This window comes from Capricornis sumatraensis, chromosome 13 (assembly GCF_032405125.1).
Source record: "Capricornis sumatraensis isolate serow.1 chromosome 13, serow.2, whole genome shotgun sequence".
NCBI classification, from domain to species: Eukaryota; Metazoa; Chordata; class Mammalia; order Artiodactyla; family Bovidae; genus Capricornis; species Capricornis sumatraensis.
In genome coordinates, this window is record NC_091081.1 from 58,180,689 (window position 1) to 58,195,519 (window position 14,831).

Here is a 14,831-nt window from a genome sequence, read left to right on the forward strand (position 1 = left end):
GTCACCTCATCTCAGGCTGGTAGGGCACAGCATGTTACTTAAGAGATTCAGGGAGTCTAAGCCCCTCCTTCACCAGTTCAGATCCTGTGTGGTTCCTGATGCGGAGGCTGCCATCTCAGGGGGTTGTCTATCTGCCTTTGGTTGAGGTGGCAGGCCCAGGAGAAGGGCAGATACCTGGCTCAGGTTCCTCACTCCAACCTGAGCCTGAACTATTTTTTCAGAGGTTGGTGGGAGGGGGAGCCTGGTAGTGGTTGGATCACTGAGTCACAGGACAGGGTCTCCAGGCACCTTTAAGGACCTGCACTTGCCCTGCTAATATCTCCATGTCCGAGAGAGAGGCACTCCATAGCAAAAATCAAACATCTTGGCAGGTGAGAGAAACTGCAGAGAAGGGGAAAAGCTTGATACTTTGAGGGCACCATTTTTCATATTTTTGAATAAAGATCTCCACATTTTTATTTTGCCCAACCCTGCAAATTATGCAGCCAGTCTTATAAATAGTGAACAGATAACATTATTGTCATATACAGAATAACGCTAGTTCAGAACAGTTGAATTAAAAGAAATTTCTCTGTTGGAAAATCATAAGGATTTTGATAAGGTAGCAGGGCTCAGAGAAATATCTTCTGTAGAACTTTTTAATTGTAATGACATAAAGTAAGTTTCCTTTCATGAGTCACCCTACAGAGGTTGCTTGTGAGGAATTTATCATGGACAAAGTTTATTCGCTGGCTACTTAAAGCATCCTGGGTGTTAACTTCTCAGATGTGAAGGTGAAAGTCTATTAAGATGTGACTTTTTAAACATGCAATTTTTGCATGTGATTATCCTTTATAAGGGGGCTCCCCAGGTGGCTCAGTGGTAAAGAATCTGCCTGCCAATGCTGGAGATGAAGGAGACATGAGTTCATTCCCTGGGTTGGGAAGATCCCCTGGAGTAGGAAATTGCAACTCACTCCAGTATTTTTGCCTGAAAAATGCCATGGTCAGAGGAGCGGTGGGCTAAAGGACCTGGGGTCATTAAGAGTTGAGACAATTGAGTGACTGAGCAACTAAGCATGCACACATATCCTTTGTAAGGAAGAAATTCACAGGTATAAAGGGCCAAGTAATTAAATTAAATTTCTTCAATTATTAGGCAATGTGTTTTCTGGACTGATGAAAAATCATAGTAGATTTGCTTAGTGTTAACTATCTAGGAAATTTAGATATAGTTATAGAAATATTAGGTAAACACATAAAGAATGTATTTCTGAGTTTTAAAAATTTTTTTAGTTTCTCTTCATAACAAAATGGGAAAAGGATGAAATATGAGACAGTTTTTAAAAGTAGTACTCAAGTATGCAGTTTTATTTTAATTTTTTAAATTTTCAGAATTGAAGACCATTTTTCTGAAAAGCAGAAACACAGCAAGCATCCAACTGCAGAACCATGGCCAGCAATCTTTGCCAATCTGAAACCGTGCAGCTCTGCTATGAGAGTGTGAACAGATCTTGTATTAAATCTCCTTACTTGCCTGCATCGTGGGTGATTCTGTACACAATGTTTGGCCTCGGGTCTTTATTGGCTATCTTTGAAAACTTCTTGGTGATGATTTCAGTTCTTCACTTCAAGCAGCTGCCTTCACCAGCCGATTTCTTGATCGCCTCTCTGGCCTGCGCGGACTTTCTGGTGGGAGTGACCGTGGTGCCCTTCAGCATGGTCAGGTCCGTGGAGAGCTGCTGGTACTTTGGAGCCAGATTTTGTGCCCTTCACAGTTCCTGCGATGTGGCCTTTTCTTACTCTTCTCTCTTCCACTTGTGCTTCATCTCCATCGACAGGTACATTGCTGTTACTGACCCCCTGGTCTATCCCACCAAGTTCACGGTGTCTGTGTCAGGGGTATGCATCAGCATCTCCTGGATCCTGCCCATTGTGTACAGCGGAGCTGTGTTCTACACAGGTGTCAGTGACGATGGGATGGAGGAATTAGTAAGTGCTCTCAACTGTATATGGGTTTTGGTAAATGTTTTGTTATTTTTTATATACCATTGTTATGATAATTCTTTATGGCAGGATTTTTTAAATAGCTAAACAACAAGCTCTAAAAATGGAAAATACTGGTAGCAAAGCAGAATCAGAGAGTTACAGATCCAGAATGGCCAAGAGAGAGGGAAAAGCAGCTAAAACCCTGGGGGTCACAGTAGTAGCATTTATGATTTCATGGTTACCATATACAGTTGATATATTAATTGATTCCTTTATGGGTTTCATAACCCCTGCCTATATTTATGAGATTTGCTGTTGGGGTTCCTATTATAACTCAGCCATGAAACTTTGATTTATGCTTTATTTTACCCTTGGTTTAGGAAAACTTTGAAAGCTATTTTAAGTGGGGGACTTTTTAAGGATAGTTCATCAACCACTAGCTTATTTTCAGAGTAAATGAAAGCACTAAGTTGAAAAATTTAGGACTATTTTTAAAATTATGAATTTATGATGAAATTAGATACAAAAAATGAATAAAGCCTTTTAAAATTGGGAAAATGTATACATTTTTCAAATTAGCCAGGAGCAAAGTCACAGACAGGTGCTTTCATCATATAATATTTTTTCTCTAAGTAATAAAGGCGTGGCCTTGAGGAGGGCCTGGCAGCCCACTCCAGTATTCTTGCCTGGAGAATTCCATGGACAGAGGAGCCTGGGGGCTATAGTTCATAGGCTCAGCAAGATTCGAACACAACTGAAGCGATTTAACAAAGTAATAAATGGTAAAGTGGTTTACTTGTATCATCTGTCTTGATGCTTTGTACACATCCTTACTATATGTACTTGTTATACTATATGTATATGTATACTCTATGTACTATATATCCAGTTCTGTGAATCCTGAATCTCATTTTTCATTCTCAAATCTGTAATCATTTTCTCATTTAGGCTCAACTTTCATTTATCTTTCAATGGTCCTTCTTTCTCAGTCTTTTGCAACATTATTTCATTTTCTAGGGCTGTCATAGCAAAGTATCACAGGTAGGGTGGCTCAATTGAAGGAAATTATTTCTCCCACTTAGAAATGTAGAGGTTAGTATTCCAAGATCAATGTGTCAGCAAGAGCTCATTTGCTCAGAGGACCCCTCTCCTTGGATTGCAAATGCCTGTCTTCTCTCTGTGCCCTCTTATGGTCCTTGCTACATGTGAGTCTGCATCCTAATCTACTCTTCTAAGAATACCAGTCATATAGGACTAAAAACTCATTTTAGCTTAATTAACTTTTTAAAGATCTTGTCTCCAAATATAGTTATATTGCAAAATACTGAGAGTTAGGAATTCAACATATGAATTGGGGGTGAGAGGACCTGATTTAGCCCATATCAGACAGTCCGTGCCTGAGGCCAGGGATGGCGCCCGACACCAGGGCCGGCAGCCAGAAGTAGCAACCCCATGGCCGAGGCCAGGGGCAGTGGCTGGGAGGAGCAACCCCAAGTCCAAGGAGTGGTGGCTGCCCAGGCGCAGGAGGGCCTAGAGGGGCCATCCCACACTGAAGGTCATGAAGGGCGGTGGGAGGAGATACCCCTCATCCAAGGTAAGGAGCAGTGGCTGTGCTTTGCTGGAGCAGCAGTGAAGAGATACCCCACACCCAAGGTAAGAGAAACCCAAGTAAAATGGTAGGTGTTGCAAGAGGGCATCAGAGGGCAGAAACACTGAAACCATACTCACAGAAATCTAGTCAATCTAATCACATTAGGACCACAGCCTTGTCTAACTCAATGAAACTAAGCCATGCCTGCGGGGCAACCCAAGACGGGCGGGTCATGGGGGAGAGCTCTGACAGAATGTGGTCCACTGGAGAAGGGAATGGCAAACCACTTCAGTATTCTTGCCTTGAGAACCCCATGAACAGTATGAAAAGGCAAAATGATAGGATACTGAAAGAAGAACTCCCCAGGTCAGTAGGTGCCCAATATGCTACTGCAGGTCAGTGGAGAAACAAATCCAGAAAGAATGAAGGGATGGAGCCAAAGCAAAAACAATACCCAGCTGTGGATGCGACTGATGATAGAAGCAAGGTCCGATGCTGTAAAGAGCAATATTGCATAGGAACCTGGAATGTCAGGTCCATGAATCAAGGCAAATTGGAAGTGGTCAAACAGGAGATGTCAAGAGTGAACGTCAACATTCTAGGAATCAGCAAACATAAATGGACTGGAATGGGTGAATTTAACTCAGATGACCATTATATCTACTACTGCGGGCAGGAATCCCTCAGAAGAAATGGAGTAGCCATCATGGTCAACAAAAGAGTCCGAAATGCAGTACTTGGATGCAATCTCAAAAATGACAGAATGATCTCTGTTCGTTTCCAAGGCAAACAATTCAATATCACAGTAATCCAAGTCTAGGCCCCAACCAGTAACGCTGAAGAAGCTGAAGTTGAACGGTTCTATGAAAACCTACAAGACCTTTTAGAACTAACACCCAAGAAAGATGTCCTTTTCATTATAGGGGACTGGAATGCAAAAGTAGGAAGTCAAGAAACACCTGGAGTAACAGGCATATTTGGCCTTGGAATGTGGAATGAAGCAGGGCAAAGACTAATAGCGTTTTGCCAAGAGAATGCACTGGTCATAGCAAACACCCTCTTCCAACAACACAAGAGAAGACTCTACACATGGACATCACCAGATGGTCAACACTGAAATCAGATTGATTATATTCTCTGCAGTCAAAGATGGAGAAGCTCTATACAGTAAACAAAAACAAGACCAGGAGCTGACTGTGGCTCAGATCATGAACTCCTTATTACCAAATTCAGACTCAAATTGAAGAAAGCAGGGAAAACCGCTAGACCATTCAGGTATGACCTAAATCAAATCCCTTATGATTATACAGTGGAAGTGAGAAATAGATTTCAGGGCCTAGATCTGATAGATAGAGTGCCTGATGAACACTGGAATGAGGTTCGTGACATTGTACAGGAGACAGGGATCAAAACCATCCCCATGGAAAAGAAATGCAAAAAAGCAAAATGGCTGTTTGGGGAAGCCTTACAAATAGCTGTGAAAAGAAGAGAAGTAAAAAGCAAAGGAGAAAAGGAAAGATATAAGCATCTGAATGCAGAGTTCCAAAGAATAGCAAGAAGAGATAAGAAAGCCTTCTTCAGCGATCAGTGCAAAGAAATAGAGGAAAACAACAGAATGGGAAAGACTAGAGATCTTTTTAAGAAAGTTAGAGATATCAAGGGAACATTTCATGCAACGATGGGCTCGTAAAGGACAGAAATGGTATGGTCCTAATAGAAGCAGAAGATATTAAGAAGAGATGTCAAGAATACACAGAAGAACTGTACAAAAAGAATCTTCACAACCCAGATAATCACGATGGTGTGATCACTCATCTAGAAACAGATATCTTGGAATGTGAAGTCAAGTGGGCCTTAGAAAGCATCACTACAAACAAAGCTAGTGGAGGTGATGGAATTCCAGTTGAGCTATTTCAAATCCTAAAAGATGATGCTGTGAAAGTGCTGCATTCAACATGCCAGCAAATTTGGAAAACTCAGCAGTGGCCACAGGACTGGAAAAGGTCAGTTTTCATTCCGATTCCAAAGAAAGGCAATGCCAAAGAATGCTCAAACTACCGCACAATTGCACTCATCTCACATGCTAGTAAAGTAATGCTCAAAATTCTCCAAGCCAGGCTTCAGCAATACGTGAACCATGAACTTCAAGCTGGTTTTATAAAAGGCAGAGGAACCAGAGACGAAATTGCCAACATCTGCTGGATCATGGAAAAAGCAAGAGAGTTCCAGAAAAACATCTATTTCTGCTTTATTGACTATGACGAAGCCTTTGACTGTGTGGGTCACAATAAACTGTGGAAAATTCTGAAAGAGATGGGCATACCAGACTACCTGACCTGCCTCTTGAGAAATCTGTATGCAGGCCAAGAAGCAACAGTTAGAAGTGGACATGGAACAACAGACTGGTTCCAAGTGGGAAAAGGAGTACGTCAAGGCTGTATATTGTCACCCTGCTCATTTTAACTTCTATGCAGAGTACATCATGAGAAACGCTGGACTGAAAGAAACACAAGCTGGAATCAAGATTGCTGGGAGAAATCTCAGTAACCTCAGATATGCAGATGATACCACCCTTATGGCAGAAAGTGAAGATGAACTAAAAAGCCTCTTGATGAAAGTAAAAGAAGAGAGTGAAAAAGTTTGCTTAAAGCTCAACATTCAGAAAACGAAGATCATGGCAACTGGTCCCATCACTTCATGGGAAATAGATGGGGAAACAGTGGAAACAGTGTCAGACTTTATTTTTGGGGGCTCCAAAATCACTGCAGATGGTGATTGCAGCCATGAAATTGAAAGACGCTTACTCCTTGGAAGGAAAGTTATGACCAACCTAGATAGCATATTCAAAAGCAGAGACATTACTTTGCCGACTAAGGGCCGTCTAGCCAAGGCTATGGTTTTTCCAGTAGTCATGTATGGATGTGAGAGTTGGACTGTGAAGAAGGCTGAGCACCGAAAAATTGATGCTTTTGAACTGTGGTGTTGGAGAAGACTCTTGAGAGTCCCTTGGACTGCAAGGAGATCCAACCAGTCCATTCTGAAGGAGATCAACCCTGAGATTTCTTTGGAAGGAATGATGCTAAAGCTGAAACTCCAGTACTTTGGCCACTTCATGCGAAGAGTTGACTCATTGGAAAAGACTTTGATGCTGGGAGGGATTGGGGGCAGGAGAAGAAGGGGACGACCGAGGATGAGATGGCTGGATGGCATCACTGACTCAATGGAATCGAATCTGAGTGAACTCTGGGAGTTGGTGATGGACAGGGATGCCTGGTGTGCTGCGATTCATGGGGTCGCAAAGATTCGGAAATGACTGAGCGACTGAACTGAACTGAACTGAACTGAGGCTTGAGGACATTATCTAAGGGTCTGTTTATTTACTGTTCTTCTGTGACCCTATCGCCTCTGTATCTTCCTGGAGTTTTGGAGCAGCCGGTAAGCCCCTCCTGCTTAACGGATGGTAAGAATCTTAGAATGTCCACTTGTAGTATTTTGGAAACAGTAATTCTGCTTTGGAATCAGGTATTAGTTATAGACATTATAAAGAAGTAAAAATTGTGAAAAAAATTTACCAAAAAATCTGATACAATGATTGTTAGCTAATATAAAATTGGCATTTGAAAAAATTATCTATTATCACTAGCAGGGACCATTTCTGCATCAATTTCTCTCACTTGAAAATAATGTGTAATTCACATTCTCATTTTTTTCTCAGCAGTTTTCTCACCTAAGTGTAGTCTGTACTTACTTCTCCAGGATGTTGTAGGATCAAAAATTCTTTGCTTTTGCTGCAAAAAATACCTAATATTAGAAAAAGTATAAACAATGTATAAATATCCGACCCATGTCTCCTGTGTCTCCTGATTCTTCATCTGCTGAGTCATTGCGGAAGTCCAGTGTATTTTGTATAATGAAACCATTGTAGTATAAGTAGTGGTATGTAAGTCTTTTTCTTTTGGATTTTTCTGTCTTGTCATTCAGTTGAAGTAATTTTTTCTCATTGGTTTTCATTGAGTCTTTTCATTGTTTTCAAACAAACACTGAACATTAAATATATACAAGTAAGTGTCTCAGAAGGTAAAGCGTCTGTCTACTATGTGGGAGACCCGGGTTCAATCCCTGGGTTGGGAAGATTCTCTGGAGAAGGAAATGGCAATCCGCTCCAGGACTATTGCCTGGAAAATCCCATGGACAGAGGAGTCTGGTGGGCTACAGTCCAGGGTTTGCAAAGAGTCGGACATGACTGAGCGACTTCACTTCACTAAGTACCTGTGCAAGGATAGCTAAGGATTAAAAAAATGTATTTTATCTAGTATTTTCCTCAAGGAAAATAATTTTGTAGGTAGTATGGACAATTCATTTTCAAATATATTTTTTGAGACTCAGAAGAATATTGCAGACCTAACTCCTGTGAGCAGAAGATGAGTTGCCATCACAAGGCTGGCACATGGTATTTGCTCATTCCTATAATATTGTCATCTCACCCACATATGGTCCCATGGCCTGTGGGTTTAAAAGTTGTTAAAACAACCTTATTTTTCAGTAGAAAGGACTTTTGAGGAATCCCCAAGCATGTTTGGACTTGTGTAGGCAAATAGAAGGGTAGATTAGTTTGGGACTGTAGGATTAATTTCCATAAATGGAAGGCTGGGCTTGGAAAAAGAGGAAGACAAGTAGAGCAGTAGCATGACAAAAATAAGTATATTTTCATGTTATCACTTACTATCCTCAATACATCAGATTAACTGCAGCGGATTTTAAAAAAGGACATCTTCCTATTTTTAGAGCATAGAGAACATAGAAAAAATTAAGTGAAAGAGTCAGATAATAATTCCATTCAATAAATGTCACACAGAATTACAGTTACTAAATTAAATTATAGATAGTCAGACCAAAGGAAAATTAAAGATTTTTAAAATATTTCCTATGGGTAGGAAAAATATTCTTTTGTTATGTATGATACCAAAATCTCTAGTACAATTCTGAGTATGAAATTTCTTTTGAGCATGTAGTGAGTATGTGGAACTCAACAAAAGAGAAAGAAAACAAAAGAGCAGATTCTTGCATTCACTCCAGGATAGCAGTAGCAGTGTTGGTCACTCAGTCGTGTCTGACTCTTTGCAACCCCATGAACTCTAGCCTTCCAGGCTCCTCTGTCCATGGGATTCTCCAGGCAAGAACACCGGAGTGGATTGCCATTCCCTTCTCCAGAGCATCTTCCTGACCTGGGGATCGAACCCAGTCTCCTGCACTGTAGGCAGATTCTTTACCATCTGAGCTACAGGGAAGATCACTTCAGGATAGTCTTTTCTGAATATGACTACCCAGGTTGGCTGATCAAGGCTTTCTAATTACACAAGCATGTAATGCTTTTGTTGGTACCATATTATAACCTCCTTAGCCTTAGATGACTGAAGTAGAGTTGGCAAAATGATTCCAGGAAAACTCATTAGTAGGTAGGAGTGAATCATATTATTACTCAAGAGAAAAGTAAAAAGACACCAGATCACGTTAATACTAAGTATGAGAATGAAGCTCTTTGATCTGCCTGAGTTCAATTCAAAGTTTTGATTGCTCATTGTTTCCTTCTTTAAAATGATAAAAATATATCTGTCACTGAAATTCAGCACACACTGAGAGGTGAAAATTTAGAAGCAATCTCTTTGGAGTCCAGTAAAAGACAAAATGGTCCAATATTATCACATTTTATAAACATTGTTTTATTGCTGTTGTTGTTCAGTTGCTAAGTCATGTCCAACTCTTTGTGACCTCCATGGAGAGCGGTACACCAGGCTTCCTTGTCCCTCACTGTCTCCCTGAGTTTGCTCAAACTTTTGTCCATTGAGTTGGTGGTGTTATCTAACCATCTCATCCTCTTATCACCCCCTTCTCCTCCTGCCCTCAATCTTTCCTGGCATCAGGATCTTTTCCAATGAGTCAGCTCTTTGCATCAGGAGGCCAAAGTATTGGAGCTTTAGCATTAGTCCTTTCAATGAATATTCAGGATTGATTTCCTTTAGGATTGACTGGTTTGATCTTCTTGGTGTCAAAGGGATTCTCAAGATTCTTCTCCAGCACCACAATTTGAAAACATAAATTCTTCAGGCTCAGCCTTCTTTATGGTCCAACTCTCACATCCATACATGACTACTGGGAAAACCATACCTTTGACTATATGGACCTTTGTTGGCAACATAATATCTCTGCTTTTAATATGCTAAGTTTGTCATAGCTTTTCTTCCCAGGAATAAGCATTTTTTTTCTTTCTTTCTTTCTTTATTTATTTATAGAAACATATCACCAGTCTAAGTTCGATACAGGATACAGGATGCTTGGGGCTGGTGCACTGGGATGACCCAGGAATAAGCATTTTTAAATTTCATGGCTGCAGACACCATCCATAGTGATTCTGAAGCCAAAGAAAATCAAGTTTGTCACTGTTTCCATTTTTCCCCCTCTATTTGCCCTGAAGTGATGGGACTGGAGGCCATGAACTTAGTCTTTTGAATGTTGAGTTTTAAGCCAGATATTTTACTCTCCTCTTTCACCTTTCACCTCCTCTTCATTTTCTGCCCCTAGGGTGGTGTCATCTGCATATCTGAAGTTATTGATATTTCTCCTGGCAATCTTGATTCCAGCTTGTGCTTTATCCAGCCCAGCATTCTGCATGATATACCCTGCATAAGTAAGCAGGGTGACAATATACAGCATTAATGTACTGTTTTCCCAGTTTTGAACCAGTCCATTGTTTCATGTCTGATTTTAATTGTTGCTTCTTGAAGGAGGGCTTCTCATACAGCGCTTCTCAGGAGGCAGGAAAGGTGGTCTGGTATTCCCATCTCTTGAACAATTTCCCACAGTTTCTTGTGATCCACACAATCAAATGCTTTAGCAAAATCAATGAAGCCGGTGTTTTTCTGGAATTCTTTTGTTTTTTCTCTGATCCAGTGGATGATGGCAATTTGATTTCTGGTTCCTCTGCCTTTTCTAAATCCCACTTGTACCTCTGAAAGTTCTCAGTTCACCGTTGAAGCCTAGCTTGGAGAGCTTTGAGCATTACCTTACTAGCATGTGAAATAAACACAACTGTGCAGTAGTTTGAACCTTTTTGGCATTGTCCTTCTTTGGGACTGGAATGAAAACTGACCTTTTCCAGTCCTGTGGCCACTGTTGAGTTTTCCAAATTTCCTGGCCTACTGAGTATAGCACTTTCACAGCATCATCTTTTAACATATGAAATAGCTCAGCTGGAATTCCATCACCTCCACTAGCTTTGTTCATAGTAATGCTTCCTAAGGCCCATCTGACTTCACACTCCAGGATGTCTGGCTCTAGATGAATGACTGCACCATCATGGTTATCTGAGTCTCTAAGATCTTTTTTGTACAGTTCTTCTGTGTATTCTTGCCACCTCTTCTTAATCGCTTCTGCTTCTATTAGGTCCTTACCATTTCTGTCTTTTATTGTGTCCATCTTTGCATGAACTATTTCCTTGATAACTCTCATTTTCTTGACAAGGTCTATGCAATAAATAAGCAAATATAAATGTAATATACGTGAATGACAGGAATGCATTTGAATTTGCGGATATCTTGCATGCCTTACAGCTCATAAATTTTCTCCTACTGAAGTGTCTCTGACTTTTTATTCATCTTAAAGAGAATTTTCTGAAATATCTCTCTGCAGTATATCCTGAGCAATAGGTCCTTTTTGTGTAGACCTCTTCAGATAAATAAGATCTCATCTTTTTATTTAGCTAAGACTTTTTCATTTTAGCAATGAATAAATTTTGAAATATATCAGATGGAATTTTGTATTTCATTGGATGATCATACAATTTTAATCTGTTAAAATGGTGAATATAGTAATAGATTTTCAATTGTTAAAACAAACTTCCATTCTTGGCATAGACTCTAATCAAGATGTATCATCTCTTTATATGCTGTTAATTTTATTTTGTTTAGGATTTCTGCTTCATTATGAGTGAGAGTGTTCATTCTTTTTCCTTGAGTTTTGTATCCATGCTATTCTATATCAAACAATAAATTTTAATTGGAGATTAAAAGTGTAAATTTCTTCTTCTTCACACCTTGCACCAGAGGGACTCCACTGTAGATGATTTTGGATATGGGATTTGGCTGTGCTTCCTGGGGGGATTTGGCATTAACTTTTTAGCTAGTTTGGAGTGAGTAGTAAAAGGTAACCTGCGTCTTTTGCATCTCTTGCATTGGCAGGCAGGAGTTTTACCACTGGCATTATATGGGCTTCCCTAAAAGCTAATGAATGAATAACAAATCAATACGCACCATGCTAACTTTGACAAAGAGAAATACCCACCCAAACATCAGCCAGGTAATAAAAGATTGTTGTTAAATTTTAAGGTAAGACATCTTTTGTGGGTAAAGAAAATTTGCAACAGATTTATTTGAAATTAAATTATTATTCAATTTAGAATATTGTTTCATAGTACATTTTAAGTATAAAAATTATACTTTATATTCTAAAATTAAAATAAATTCAAATTCAATATACAGTTATTTAATATGTTCAGAGATTAAAACTAACATAAATACATGACAGGTCACATGATAATGTTTGGTAATTATAACAGATAATTGGTTCAAAGATCTATTTTATTTGATTGAAAAAGGGAGGAACTTCTCCGGATGTTTACGTGCTATCTGCAGCAGCACCATGAACAGCAGCTCATCCACTGCTGCAGCTGTGCAGCTCTGCTACGAGCACCTGAACGGATCCTGTGTGAAAACCCCCTACTCACCAGCTCCCCGCCTCATCCTGTACACAGTGTTCAGCGTTGGAGCTGTGCTGGCTGTATTTGGAAATCTCTTGGTAATGATTTCCATTCTCCACTTCAAGCAGCTGCATTCTCCAACCAATTTCTTGATTGCCTCCCTGGCCTGTGCAGACTTCTTGGTGGGAGTGACTGTGATGCCCTTTAGCACAGTGAGGTCCGTGGAGAGCTGCTGGTACTTTGGGGAAATTTACTGTAAATTTCACACTTGTTTTGATGGGTCATTCTGTTATGCTTCCATCTACCACTTGTGCTTTATCTCTCTGGACAGGTACATTGCCGTCACTGACCCCCTGGTCTATCCAACCAGGTTCACTGTGTCTGTTTCTGGCATGTGTATTGCCTTCTCCTGGCTCTTTTCGATTATTTATTCTTTTTCCCTTCTTGGCACAGGAGCAAGTGCAGCTGGACTGGAGGATCTAGTAAGTGCTCTCACCTGTGTGGGAGGCTGTCAATTTGCAGTGAATCAGAGTTGGGTATTGGTGAATTTCATTTTATTCTTCATTCCCACCCTTGTGATGATAGTTCTTTACTCCAATGTTTTCCTCATTGCTAAACAACAGGCTAGAAAAATTGAGAGTCTGAGCATTAAGACTGGGCGATGCTCAGACAGCTACCAAGACAGAGTGGCCAAGAGGGAGAGAAAGGCAGCAAGAACCCTGGGCGTCGCAGTGCTGGCGTTTCTCATCTCCTGGCTGCCTTACTTCTTGGATTCCATCGTTGACGCCTTCCTAGGTTTCATCACTCCCACATATATTTATGAAATATTGGTTTGGATTGCTTATTATAACTCAGCTATGAACCCCTTGATTTATGCTTTCTTTTATCCTTGGTTTCAAAAAGCCATCAAACTCATTATCACTGGTAAAGTCTTGAGTGAGAATTCCTCAACAGTAAATTTATTTTCTGGGTAAGTCTACATTTTAGATGGAGGAATTGACAGTAGATTCACAGTGAACACACGCTGGGTAGAAAATTTAGTCATATGTGTTTAAGATCTTCTAATGTAAAATAAATTATGCTTCAAATTTGACCCAAACACTTAAATTCAGCTTCATCATTCTTTGGTAAATATAACATAAAACCCTGTATGTAATGGAAACAGCATGACCTTGGAGCCAGAAACATGGCAATTTAACACCGATCTTGGGCTGCTTCCGCTCTCGGAACTTCACTGTATGTCTCTAGTTAATAACCTCTCCTTTGTAGCATTCTTGAGAAAATTTTAAAGAATGTATAAAGAAAGTGAAAGTCGTTCAGTCATGTCTGACTCTTTGCCACCCCATGGACTGTATAGTCCATGGAACTCTCCAGGTCAAAATACTGGAATGGGGAGCCTATCCCTTCTCCAGTGGACCTTCCCTACCCAGGAATCGAACCAGGGTCTCCTGCAGATTCTTTACCAACTGAGCTATCAGAGAAGCCAAAAAGAAGGTACATGTTGATGTATGGCAAAACCAATACACTATTGTGAAGTAATTAACCTCCAATTAAAATATGTGAGAGTTGGACTGTGAAGAAGGCTGAGCACTGAAGAATTGATGCTTTTGAACTGTGGTGTTGGAGAAGACTGTTGAGAGTCCCCTGGACTGCAAGCAGATCCAACAAGTCCATTCTGAAGGAGATCAGCCCTGGGATTTCTTTGGAAGGAATGATGCTAAAGCTGAAACTCCAGTACTTTGACCACCTCATGAGAAAAGTTGACTCATTGGAAAAGACTCTGATGCTGGGATGGATTGGGGGCAGGAGGAGAAGGGGACAACCGAGGATGAGATGGCTGAATGGCATCACAAACTCGATGGACGTGAGTCTGAGTGAACTCCGGGAGATGGTGATGAACAGGGAGGCCTGGTGTGCTGCGATTCATGGGGTTGCAAAGAGTTGGACACGACTGAGCGACTGAACTGAACTGAACTGAAAATAAATAAATAAAAAAGAAAAAAAAACTAGTATGTTTTCATTATTCTAAATCCCCCCTTTTATTGCTTTATAATAGTTCAGTCCTTGGTTATTACTTCTTTTTATATTTTTGTGATTGTAATATTTTTCCATTAAAATGTACATGCAGCTGGGGAATACTCAGAGACATCCTGGCTCAGGGAGGGCAAAGTAGTGACTCTGCACTGTCAGGTGTTCAGATTTGTGGTCCAGAAATATGATCTCAAAGTCAGGTAAAATCAACCCAGAAAGAGTGACTATAACATCCATTTAATTCTTTACTATGGGAAAGGTGATTGGTGTCATTAATAGTATTTGATTATTCAGTAAGCTTCTTTGTACTGATTAACTCTACTTCTACAATTTCATTTTGGTTCAGAAATTTTACCAGTTAACATATGCTTAGAATATGGGTTTTAAGACTGTCACTCATTACTGTATTTTATCTTAAGTTAATACTTGTTCACTTTTGCATTTTACCAAAAATATTATCTTTAAAACATTTATTTTATTTACGTATAGT

At 40.1% G+C, this 14,831-nt stretch overlaps 1 protein-coding gene and 1 pseudogene across 1 annotated transcript; both read left to right on the top strand.

Moving 5' to 3' along the window:
* The first annotated feature begins 1,430 nt into the window (after positions 1–1,430).
* On the top strand, positions 1,431–2,423 carry LOC138089722 (trace amine-associated receptor 8-like; annotated as a pseudogene).
* A 9,829-nt stretch (positions 2,424–12,252) lies between these two features.
* LOC138089564 (trace amine-associated receptor 7a-like) lies at positions 12,253–13,284 on the top strand. Its single transcript, XM_068984954.1, has one exon. It carries the CDS (start codon positions 12,253–12,255, stop codon positions 13,282–13,284), a length of 1,032 nt encoding a protein of 343 aa, XP_068841055.1.
* The last annotated feature ends 1,547 nt before the right edge of the window (positions 13,285–14,831 follow it).

Coding starts and splice junctions, on each gene's coding strand:
- LOC138089564 (XM_068984954.1), top strand. CDS start 12,253: ATGAACAGCAGCTCATCCACTGCTGCAGCTGTGCAGCTCTGCTACGAG.